We start from the raw sequence: 12,850 nt of genomic DNA on the forward strand, positions 1-12,850 counted from the left end.
AGATCAGCATCAAAGACCAGGATATATCAAAACGAAGCTGACCTACTTAATATCACTCATGCTGACTCGTTGCTTCTTGGTTCATTCATTAAAAGCAATGTTTTGTATATATTTTTTTCTTTTGACTTTTTAGTGGTCTTACATAAAATAATAATGAATAATTGACTGTCACTTCTAATGGTTGTGTTTAAAAAAGGCAGTAATAAGTACTTGTTAGTGTGCGTATGTGTGGTTTTGTGTACAGTTTGAATGTGCTATGCAGTTACTACTCTGTCATAATGACAACTGAACCAGCTTTAATACACTGGCAGTTACACACTGATACTGTTGCAACTGCACGTGCTGAGGAAGACTCATGGCTGCACTTACAATAAATAGTTGTGCGACAGTTACGAAATCCTTTTGTCACAATGGGCAGACATACGGAGGTGAAACTTCTAGCATCATCACTCTTTCACGTTTTAAAATATTGAATAATGAACATTAAACATTTTGAGAGTTCAATTATCTTGATTTATTATAATGTCTTAAGGTCACAACTTCAGTTTGGCACCTTTATGTTTTCTTCCTCTAACTTAAGATGTGCTCAAATCTCTTTTCTCTTTCAGGTTTTATCTACACATGCGGGGGTACACTGAAAGGTCGAAATGGCAGTATAGAATCTCCTGGCTTTCCCTATGGCTACCCAAATGGAGCAAACTGCACCTGGGTCATTGTTGGAGAGGAAGGAAGTAGAATCCAGCTCATCTTCTTGTCATTTGCCATAGAAGAAGAGTATGACTTCCTGTCGTTGTACGACGGACATCCCCACCCTGCTAACTTCAGGACCAGGTAGGGCAGTTTTTATGTGTTATTCTTTTCAATTTTTCTTTTTTCATTTTCTTTTTTTTAAAGCAAGCGTTCATTTTGTCAAAGGAGAGAAATATGAAAACATTTAAAGCTTCAAACTGTTCTCATCCTATAATCTCATTAAAAATGAAGCATTGAATAAACTAAAAAATGCAGAGATCCGTCTCACATTTTGAGTTTTAATATCAATACAAATTGCTTAAGTAAAAGAAAACGTCCTTCTAACAGATACTGACACTACGGATGTTGCCCGAATTCTTTTAAGCAATGTTCACATGGTGTTAAATGACCTTTGATAGCAACAGGGTGATCCACATTTGGTTTGCGGCAGCAATCACTGCCACTGCGGCTTCCTTTAGTTATTGAATTAGTTTATTGAGCTCTTCTTGCAAGAAACACAATACCCTGAAAGAATCTTGTTTTAGATAAGCTGTTAAACTCTACTTGTATGATTTTATCAGTCAATCAGTGGAGCTTAATAGCATCTGTCTGTGACTCTATTCACATTCAACATGTTCCTTTAACCCTGAAATGAATTTTTTTTTGTTATTTTATTAACTGTGAAATGTGAGAACACTGTTTAAATGTTTAAATGTCACTGCACACTGTACAAAGTGTTTAGGATGTTGGTTCACAAAAAGTAACTCAATTATATAAATGTATATGTATATAAAATTAATTTTTTTTGTGGTTCATTCACACAAAATCATCCCTTAAAGATGGACTTATTGTTATAAGCCAGCTAATCAATAACATCTCACGTCCAAATCTGGTAAGTGAAAATAATCAAAGTAATAAAAGACAACAAACATTGCAACCAATTTAGTATTGGAAGAAAGACATTGTTTATAGAGCATAGCTGTTATTAACTGTTTTGTTTGATGCTTCACTAAGTTTTCTATGTCTTGGTCACATCAGTTATTCAAATTAAATAAACAAGCAAAAATAGAAACCAACTGTGACTCAGAAAGTGAATTTTATTTTATTTTTTTGTGTGGATTTGGTCATCCATGTGGGACGACTTTTTTTTTTTTCAGTGAAGACTATCCAAGCTAAAGCAAGGTAAGCAACCACACGAAAGAAAATTCCCAATATTTTGTTCTTTCTTTGTGTTTTTTTCTTCACTTTGTAATGGATTTGAAGTTGGCTAAGCTTGGTTTCTAAAAGGCTTATAGTGAAGTCTGATCAAACCACACAGCCCCACAGTCCCAACAAAGCAGTTTCTAGTTTTCGTTCAAATCAGATAATCCGCATATCATATAATATAAGGTCTGATGTCACAACCTTGTTTTGCATATCTCATCGGACAAATTATGAACAGAAGCTTCCACTGTTGATGGAAAGATTTCTTTAATTACATCAGGCACGTGTGAGGCAACTACCAACAATATAGTGCCAGGAGAGAAAATCTGGTTTGGTTCAGTTGAGGAAAAAGGATTTGGGTCATGTAGAAATGAAATGAGTTACCTTGATACTTGTCATGGGGAATGAACTGTTTTCATTAGCTTCAACAGGCATAATTTCTAATCAGCGAGCTGCACTAATCAACCTTTCTCGGACGTGGCGTTTAGGGCCCAAATTGCCATACAGAGTTAATTAAACAAGAGAGGAAAAGAATGGAACAAAACAGAAGAGAATACAAAAGGAAATAAGGTGACTAGGTGATTTTTGCCAGGTTATATAAAATTCTTGTTTCCACAAAGACAAAGAGACTTTCTCCCGACTCCAGTCTAAAGAAACTGGAGCTGGGAGAAAGTCAGAGATGCCCTCTGTGCTCTTATTGGCTGATTAGGATTCTTTGCTTATCTAAGATAACAGAAGATAATGTGTTGTGTGAATGCATTCATGTCCATAGGTTTGTCTGTGCTTGTCTGTGTGTGTATGTGTGTGCCTGTGGGGAAGATTTATGGCATGCATAATTCCAGTCGCCTTGCTACGTAAGCCAAACCTGTGGCTTATTCTCCTGCAGTCTCTTTTTCACTCTTTCATTACTTAAAACAGACATAGACACATAGCAACAAATTGTAATTTCATTGTCAACATAATACAAATTTAAGTGATTAAATACACTGGAGAAGACTGCACGATACGCTGCAAGTCATTTGTTCCCACTCACACACATGCAAATATTTGACCTTGCTCAGTAAAAACATATTTTATGGGGTGGCGCAGTGGTGCAGTAGTTATCACTGTCTCCTCACAGTAAGGTCCTCCAGCTGACTGAGGCCTTTCTGTGTGGCGGTCTCTCCTGGTGCTCTGGCTTCCGTCCATAGACATGCTTGTTAAGTTAATTGGTGATTCTAAATTGGCTGTGAGTGTGAAAGGTTGTCTGTCTCTCTGCGTTAGCCCTGTAATAGACAGCCAACCAGTAAAGGGTGTTTCCTGCCTCTCACCCTGTGACACAGTTTAGGCTCCTGCGACCCTAAATTGGATAGAAAAATATTCGATGAGCTTAGAAAAAGACACATTTCTCTATTCCTTCTTTTTGTTTTGGTTTTTTTCATATTTTTTCCAAATCCTTTACAATTTGAGAACTGGAAAAAAAAGTAAAATGCCCTGCACTGCATCTCAGCTATATAGGTATGGTGTCACAATCGATACATAAAAAATAAGAAGAATTTGTGTTATTGAAAATATGAATATTAAAATATTCAACTTTTTAATAGTTTTTAGCCTAAAAGCAGTTATTTGGGGTTTCATGGTTCAAGCTTGACCGTTGCTGTAAAAGTAATCTTTTTTTAAAAAAATGCATTAAAACTGTCACCGTTCTTTTTTTCTTTTTCAGTTAAAAAGCCTTAAATTCTTGGGTTTCTTTGTGGTAAAGTTGAAATGACATTTTTACATTTTTGTCACCACCTGTCTCACCTTGACTAGTATCTGAAAGTAAAAGCATTTTTTTAACAGTAAATATCTGTTCTTTTTAAATAACTATTATTATTGACAACATCAAAGGTGATGCTGTCTATCAACTGGAAATTAAATCTATTTGTGAATTTCTTCTACAATCACATTAATCAAGGTATAAAAACATTTTTCCCACTGCAAGTTGCCATCAGTGAGTAAAGGTCACCTTCCCTGATTTCTGCATGATAAAAAAAAGCCCCAGTGCAACTTTGAAATAACAGTTCCTCTCTGCCCCAGTCGATTATTTATTGACTCTAGCTGGAAGTTAAAATTATTGACTGTGATAAACTGGGTTTTGAACTTTGGGATGGTCTCACCTGCCTGTTCTCTTCTTGATCTTGGTGCAACAAATAGATATGATGAATGGAGTTCATATAAGCCAGGAAACATCTGGGGATCACACACTGTGACTAGCACATTCAAGACATTTTTATGCAATTAGTAACTGGCTCAAATCAGGCTTTCAGGCTGGAATTTCTGCATAAATTATTTTTTTTTAAAAATACTCTAATTCACAAATGATCCACAGTGTCTTGACAAAGTGAAGTAGTGTTATTGCAAATCAAAACCATTTAGGAAACACAGCAACTCAGCCATAAAGTTACAGACCATGTAAATTTACAGAGTGGGGTCGCTGAGTGCTGAGGTGTAGGTGTCACTGTACTTTCGTCCATATAGTCTTTTTCTGGTAGAGAAACAGACGTTTTCTAATACACTATGAATCATGTTATTTCTCTGAAAAAAAGGTGTGAGGGTTTTTTTGTTTGTTTTCTTTTTTGTTTTTTACATGACTACCTACAACTTCATGGGCAGTCAGTGGAAACAGTACTTTAACATGTTTCTCAGTTTTAGTTGGTCTGTGTTTTGATTTATTTCAAGGAATGCTGCATGAACAACACAGTACTCCAATTATTCATGCAACATGCAGTTCATGCCAAATACCCTTGGTTTTCAGACTTTCTAGGCCAGATAATCAAATAAACCAAAGTCAAAAATCTGCTTTACTTAATGCAACTAAGAGCAGTGGGTCATCATCAAGAGCAACATGGGTCATGCTCAACATTCCTTCCAAATGCTTCCCTTTGAATCTGCTCAGCTGAACAATACATTTAAAGCACTGGACAGTGCAGTGCACAGACAGGGTAGTGGCCACCCATGGTGCATGTTGTTAACATCTCTGTCATTGAGGACGTGGGTTAGCACAATATTTGTATACCAGTTTTCCCACTGTGCATAGCTTTGGATACTGGGTCACAAGTTTCTGTGACTGAATTTTTTTTTTTTTTATTTATTTATTTATTTATTTATTTTAATTGAAACCATGGTAAGGTATCAGGTGGCACATAAACTGTTGGAGTAGAAGACGTGACTGGGACTTCAGAGACTTTACCAGCTGTCTGAAAATTAATCATGTGTGAGCGCCAAGAGAGCATCTGAGAGTTTTTGGCCATGCATGGATAGATGGATAAAATACAAGTATTAAATGATGGAAGACACAGTAAGGGGTTTCCGTCACCAGACTTTCAGGATTAAATTGCGAAATTACCAGATTTAGGATTTGATCGCTGTGGTGTGACTACATGGTTCTTACAGTTACTCAGATTCAATGTAAACGTTTACATTATACATGAATTCTTCTGTGATTCATTTTTAAATTGTTTGATTTTTCCCCCTCTTCGTGTTATCCTTTCTTCATCCGAATGTCCAGTCAAAACTGTTGATGTGTGTATATTTTATCTGTAGGATCCTGGCAGATGACTTAGTGGCTTTCATTCAACTCGCTTGGACTTTTGTGCTGGTTCAGATACCATGGTAGCTTTACATGTGCAAAATGCAGATACAATTGTGTTTTCCATCAAGTAAGTGCACAGTCATGTTCACAAAATGAAAAAAAGAAATGTGGGGTTGTAGCAGGTCACTGCATGAATATTTGATCAGTGCAATCTGTCAGTCTGTCCATTTCATCCTGTGGCTAGATTTGTTGTGTGCAAGCAAATCTGTTTTCAAGCCATTTACTCAAGTAAACTAGGTTTGTGCAGATGCATTTCAACAATAAAAGCCACAAGAGGAAACCTAAACATAGTATTTGTGATATCAAAGGAGCTTGCAAAGAAAAGCGTCTGGACTTCTTTAAGTTGCTTGAAGATGTTTCACCTCTCATCCGAGAAGCTTCTTCAGTTCTAAGGTCAAATGGTGGAGAGTCCCAGATATAAACCTAGTGGGAGTAACCCCCCACAGAGGGACAAAAGGACCCCCTGATGATCCTCTAATCGCCTGAGCCAAGGTGTGAAATTGGGTGTGGGACCCAATCAGCCAGAGTTTCGGGTGTGTTCATTGTGAAACCTGGCCCCACCTTATCATGCGAATTCCTGAGGTCAGATGGCCCAGGATGTGAGTGGGTGTTAAGGCGTCTGGGAAGGGATCTCAAAACTGGATTATAGATGGCAGAGAGTTGGTGTCGTAAACCCCCGCCTCTGTTCAAAGATGGTCGCTCACAGTGGACATAGATGGCTTCTTTCACTCCTCTTTCAAACCATCTGTCCTCTCTGTCCAAAATGTGAACGTTGGCATCCTCGAAAGAGTGTCCTTTATCCTTAAGATGCAGATGGACTGCTGAGTCTTGTCCTGTGGAGGTGGCTCTTCTGTGTTGTGCCATGCGCTTGTGAAGTGGCTGTTTGGTCTCTCCAATGTAGAGGTCTGAGCATTCCTCGCTGCACTGTACAGCATACACCACGTTGTTAAGTTTGTGTTTTGGCGCTTTGTCTTTCGGGTGAACCAGTTTCTGGTTCAGCGACCATCTTTGAACAGAGGCGGGGGTTTACGACACCAACTCTCTGCCATCTATAATTCAGTTTTGAGATCCCTTCCCAGACGCCTTAACGCCCACTCACATCCTGGGCCATCTGACCTCAGGAATTCGCATGATAAGGTGGGGCCAGGTTTCACAATGAACACATCCGAAACTGATTGGGTTGATTGGGTCCCACACCCAATTTCACACCTTGGCTCAGGCGATTAGAGGATCATCAGGGGGTCCTTTTGTCCCTCTGTGGGGGGTCACTCCCACTAGGTTTATATCTGGGACTCTCCACCATTTGACCTTAGAACTGAAGAAGCTTCTCGGATGAGAGGTGAAACGTCTTCAAGCAACTTAAAGAAGTCCAGACGCCTTTCTTTGCAAGCTCCTTTGACTACGATGACCTGGATGACTGAGAACCTTCACAGACTATTTGTGATATCAGACAGATTCAGTGGCAGACTATCAGCAACAGCTTGAAAATATTAATAGTCTTTATGGAGCTTGAATCTATAACATTTCTGATCAAAGTCACGCATGCGTTACCATTATTACTTATTACACTGGATTTCAAATTTCTAAAAACACTTGGAAAAATGTTTCACATTTTTAATTGAAAACTTTCATTTTGAATTTAGTAAATGTGTAATTTTTTTTGTAATTTTTCCTCTGGTGGTAATTAATGACCTTGTAACCCAGGTTACTGACTGTCTTGCTCTGAAATAAAAAAAAACGGGAAGGAGGTTGTGTAATGAGTGTCATTCGTTTTATTATTGATGCCACATTTTTACTCATTTTCAGTCCAGACCTTGGATTTACTGCTGACCATTTTTAGGATTGTTTGTTTGTTTGTTAAGCCATTTAACACTGACCTATGAATCACTCAAGCATAAAAAACCTCTTTAGCTCAAGGAATGAACCAGTGTTATATCTACACTCAACACACCACAGTAGCTTCATTTTTCAGCCAGACAATGATCCCACACACATGCCAAATGCAGTAAAACTATACCTGAGTAGAAAAGCACTAAATAGAACACTAACAGGCCTTAACATTATTAAAGCAATGTGGGATCATCTTGACAGAGAACAGAACAAAAGGGAGCCAACATCCAAAGAAGAGCTTTAAATGTCCTTCAAAAAACCTGGTGAATTATTCCTGAGATTTAAAGAAAATGCAAGAAAGCTTGCCTAAAAGAGTGCAGGCTGTGTTGAAAAATAATTGAATTTTAAGCTACTTAAAACTACAGAAACTCTGTTTTTTCCTTATATTCCTATATTTCCTTAATCTCTGACTCACTTCCACAGTGTGTCTTTGTCCTGTCTTCCTCCCCTCACCCAGATGGACACTCCTCCTTGAGCCTAGTTCTGCTGGAGGTTTCTTCCTGTTAAAATGAAGTTTTTCCTTCCCACTGTTGCCTTTTTTTTGCTCATGTTAGTGTACCTTGGCACATACAAATGCAGACATGCAGCAAATTAACTAGTAGCAGTGCTGTAGTCCGAATACAGAGCACAAAAAAAATGTTTTTATTATGATGGTCATCTGATCACGTAACTCCCAAATATATTTGATCTCATTTCTTGAGCAAGAACTGATCTTGACATTACAAAATATATTCATAAATCTGTGATGTAATGTGACGTATGCTTGGAGCCACATTACTGTGACACACACACATTCAGAGAAAAAAAACATTGCTGAATGTCACGAGAGGAAAAGCTTGGATGTGTCTGTTAACTCTATTTTTACCCCTTTTAGGTTGCGATATACTGGCTACTTTATTCCCTGCTTCCTATTTGTACTCTGACCCAGTTTGTATCTTCAATCCTTTACAGCACCAATTTTACACCTGGCTAAGTCACACCCACCCACTCCCTAAACACACAAGACACATCCACGGAAACTGAGAGACACATGGTCGCTGCCACAAAGTAAACGTACACAGGCAACGTAAATACACAGCCATACAGCAAGACATGCACCTGCTGCACACAGGCGCAGAAGGCAAACAAACACAAAGGCCATGGGAAACAGCAATGTGTGATTGGTGTGAAAAGAAACAAATACGGCCTTTGATGTCGGGACAATATTCCTGAGCAAAACCGAGTTCACATTTTTGGGGGAAGACAGCGAGAAGTGTATATGTAGATGCACAGGTATGTGTGTGTGTGCTTTAGCGTGTGAGTGAGTGAGAGGTTTTGTGTGAGTGTGAACTGAGGTGTGTTTATCCCTGAGGTAGTGGTATTTCATCTCTTCCTGCATCAGTTCTGCCCCGTAGGGGGTAAGAGGCGTGTGTGTGTGCGTGTATGTGTGTGTGTGTGTGTGTGTGTGTGTGTGTGTGTGTGTGTGTGTGTGTGTGTGTTAGAAGATCCAAATAGCTTTGCTCAGGTTAAAAAGACAGGAAGGAACAGAAAAGGAAGTCTTTTTCTTAGCATGTCTTTTTTTGCCAAGGTTGTTCTCCCTGCATGCCCTTGTGTATGCCACTTTTTGTTGCTTGACAATTTGAATTGGTTCATTGTTGCCAGCCTGCTGTTTGACAGAGATTGTTGAGGATTTAAACATGAAAAACTAACTTAAACAAGAACACAGCAGGACCTCTGTATGGTCACTACAGGAGGCTGTAGTGGCAAACATGCAATACTAAAGTGATTTTGTGCAGAAGAAATTCTTCTGTATTCTTCTAAATGAACACATAGGAATAATAGCCACAGTCTCAACAGCGAGAGTCTCTTTAGACAAACCAAAACCTGCAACAAAACAAATAAACCTTCTCAGGAGAACTGTTCCAACTTTTACTGCAGTAAACAACATTTTGGCACTGTGGGTGTCCATCAGGTAGCCAATTTGGGGTAAACGATCACTGCAAGAAAACTTGAGCAAAACTGTTGTGAGGCCTTGCTTTGATTTGTGCATAATTGCTGGGCCTTGCACAATGTGCAGGAAGACACTTTTTGATGTGAGTGCGTTTGTGCTTCATCGAGGTATCCTTTCATTGAAAGTTACACAGATTTCAGAAATCAGAAACATTTCTGTTTGAAGCAATTACATCACTGCATGTTTACATCTGTGTCTCTTACTTTTTTTGTTAATTTCTCTCATTTATTTTTGCAAAGTATGATTCAAAAAGTTTTTTTTATAGTTTTACATGACAAAAGTTACTGTTATACAAAGGAAACTCAGGGAAAGAAGGGTGTCCCAAGTCCATTAAAATACACATTGAGCTAGAATTTACCTCAACAATCAGTAGGTTTTTAATATAAAATTGATATAATTCCAAGCATTTCTCATTTTTACTTCATATCAGTGACTGTCTGTGTCTCTGAACTCCTCTCTTGATATACCTTCACTTTTATCTTTTCTCATTCTCACAATCTGTCTCTGTCTTAAGCCTGCCTTTTATTGAATAGATGTAATTCACTACTTCATCTCTCTTTTACTTAATATCTGTTTCTAAACTGTCCTCTGTGTCTCTCTCTTTTCACAATTCGACTCCACCACTCCCCACCTAATCTGTTTCTCTCTCAATTCTTCCAATAAATGTCATTAATTCGGCACTGATAACCAGCTCTGTTCTTTCAGCTCAGTCTGGCACATATTATAATTAGAATCATTACAGTAACGTTAACAGTGCAATACAATATTCAGGAGTCAAATCCCCTGGTGATTGAGCTCTCTTGAGGCTTTGGAGCTCCTGTTCTTTGTGTCATCCTGTGGACACTGTAGTCTGTTGAGATTATGTCTGTGTGCGTTTATTACACCTGGGGTTGGTGTTAATTGATTCCTCCCCGTCCTTTTCTGAATGGTGTGTTCGGTCTTATGAGAGAAAATAGGTGCGGTTTCATCAGTCATGTGCAATAAAATCTCCATTACAATAACTACATTTAAATACTAACAAGGCTACCTGCCAGTGCTTGATGAGGGCAATACTTCAGAAACTGCCAGATCAGTGACCTGTGTGCTTATTCACATCTGGTTCTTTTATTGTAGAGCTTATTAAAATTATAATTAATTTAAAACATTAACAAAAACATATCCACCACAACTCTTACCAGAGCCTTTAAATCTTAACATCATAAAAGGGTGACCGAACAAATAGAAACGTGGATTGATGATTGAAATAACTGATAGAATAATGTAAGTGAGAAATGCGTGTCTATTGCATACTTTGTGTACCAGCTCTCATTGGATGAACTTTACATTTCTATAGCCTGATGTCAGGTTGCCTTTTCTTGACAGTTTGATCAGTTACGTGAAAGAAGAACAATTAGAACTTGCAGCCATAAAAAGTCATAGGAGTCTTTAAATACAATCAGCACTGTAAAAACATGTTTGCCTGACAATGCAAATGTGAGTGTTTCAATACTCAGAGCAATGCAAATGTGTTTACTTGGAAGTCTTTTTTGGAAGCTTTCTCAGCAGTGGCAACATAATAAACGCATTTGTGCAGTATGGGTTTATTGTATGTCTAAATTTTACAGTTTTGGCTTATTTTTCCTCGTTTTTTCAGCTGCTCCCTTTTACACAAGGGGTGGTCACAGTAGACGGATCCACATGTGTGATTTGGCAGATTTTTAAGTCGGATACTCAGCCACTTAAATCCTAAATCTTGTGTCTTAGACCATGGATTTTATGCATGTTAGGCAAATGTGGTAACCACTATACTTTAGAGCGACAGACTTTTTGTCATTATTGCGTTAGTTTATTCCATCCATGAGACTGACACTGCCCATGGACAACTCAAACTCAAAATAGATTTTTATTCTGTGTGCTAAACCTGTTGAGCTGTTCAAGGTCCTGGTGAAACCCATTTTGCCTTGGTCATGGTTCAATCCTCTTAACTTTGTTTGATTTGGATGGCAAACCGATGAGACCCGAGGCTATGAAACAAGTCAGCCTGTCTGATAATATTGACTGTTTTGCGAGCTTGAGTGCTTGGTCACACATGTGCGTGCACGCCTTTTCTGTTTATGTGCTCGAGTCTTACTCATGTTTTGGGACTTAGATGTTGGGATGTGTCTTTACTATGGAGAAGGGACGGGCAGTATCATATAGTATCTCATATGGTAAATCAGTTTAGCCTGATAAGGAAGGTACAGTAGTACGTATGGTTAAGGTTAGATTTCCAGGAAATAGATGGAAGTCAGTGTAATGGCTTCAGAAAACATGACTGTTTTGTGTGTGTGTGTGTGTGTGTGTGTGTGTGTGTGTGTGTGTGTGTGTGTGTGTGTGTGTGTGTGTGTGTGTGTGTGTGTGTGTGTGTGTGTGTGTGTGTGCATGAAGTTCCAGTAATCCCAGTGGCTAAGCTGGTAATCCCCTCAAGCTGCCCATTAGCCCCTTGACACAGACATATACAGACACACACGCCCACAGACACACACAGACAGACTCTACCTCCAGGGCAGTCACCCAGGTGTCAGACAGACTATTCCTCAGGGAGGGATCACTATGATCAGCCACAGAGCTGGCCCACTGCCCCTGGAGAAGGAATGGAGACAGTGGCTGGCAATACATACAGATTAAAGAGAGGGAGACAAAAGGCGAGCAAGAGATGAAGAGAGAGACAGAAAAGGGGATGTCAGAGGGAAATCAGATTTAGATGATTGGCAAAGGGAACAAGCAAAGACAAAGAATTAAAAGGAAAAGTTATTTTTCGGTGTGTTTCTGCTTACTGGACTGGCCTCTGCATCAAATGCTATCTTATCTAGAGATTTTGAAGCTTTGAAATACTCCCCCCTCCGCTATCAGGACAAGAACACCAGATTTCTGTTATGGCTGGATTTTTTTTTGTCTTGTGTAGAGCATTTCTTTTCCATTTCTGTGTTTGCCCTGATGTTGTTTCTATCTCTGAAATGACATCAGGTGATCTCTACAGCAACATTTCCTTTGAGTTAGTATCCTCAAACTGATGGTTCACCTACGCCACAAATGGACTTTTTGAAAAGCATAATGCCTTTGTGGAAACACTGTCTTTGCTCTATCAATTCCTCCCACAGGAGCTTGTGATAATCAGTGTGTGGACACTCATGGCCCTTGGAATCTGTAAAAAGAAACAAACAAAAAAAAACAACTCACAGTTTTACCTGTGTGCTTGTCATTGATAAAGCAAGACAACTTGTGCATTTCGGGAAACTTTTTTATAGGTATGCGACATATGGTGAGAAAACACTGCCTTGATGGAATCCCATAGACACCCACCATCTCTTTGGAGTTCAGCACTGAGCCATGTGGGCAGGAAGAAGCATGTTTTTCTCATTAAAGCTCTACTATTATGAGTCATTCAGTTTGAACGCTGAACATAT

The 12,850-nt window shown here is 38.8% G+C and overlaps 1 protein-coding gene across 2 annotated transcripts in view; it reads left to right on the plus strand.

The window, feature by feature from the left end:
• csmd3b (CUB and Sushi multiple domains 3b) overlaps positions 1-12,850 on the plus strand; it is a 421,680-nt gene that overhangs the window by 101,647 nt on the left and 307,183 nt on the right. For both annotated transcript variants that reach the window (XM_085261673.1, XM_085261674.1), the window contains exon 2: positions 609-831. In XM_085261673.1, coding sequence (XP_085117799.1) covers positions 609-831 — 223 coding nt within the window. The remainder of the gene's footprint in view (positions 1-608; positions 832-12,850) is intronic.

The sequence above is a fragment of the Mchenga conophoros genome, linkage group LG22 (genome assembly GCF_057382185.1).
Source record: "Mchenga conophoros isolate Kocher_MC1m ecotype Shallow Benthic linkage group LG22, M_conophoros_male_GT1.1, whole genome shotgun sequence".
Lineage (NCBI taxonomy): Eukaryota > Metazoa > Chordata > Actinopteri > Cichliformes > Cichlidae > Mchenga > Mchenga conophoros.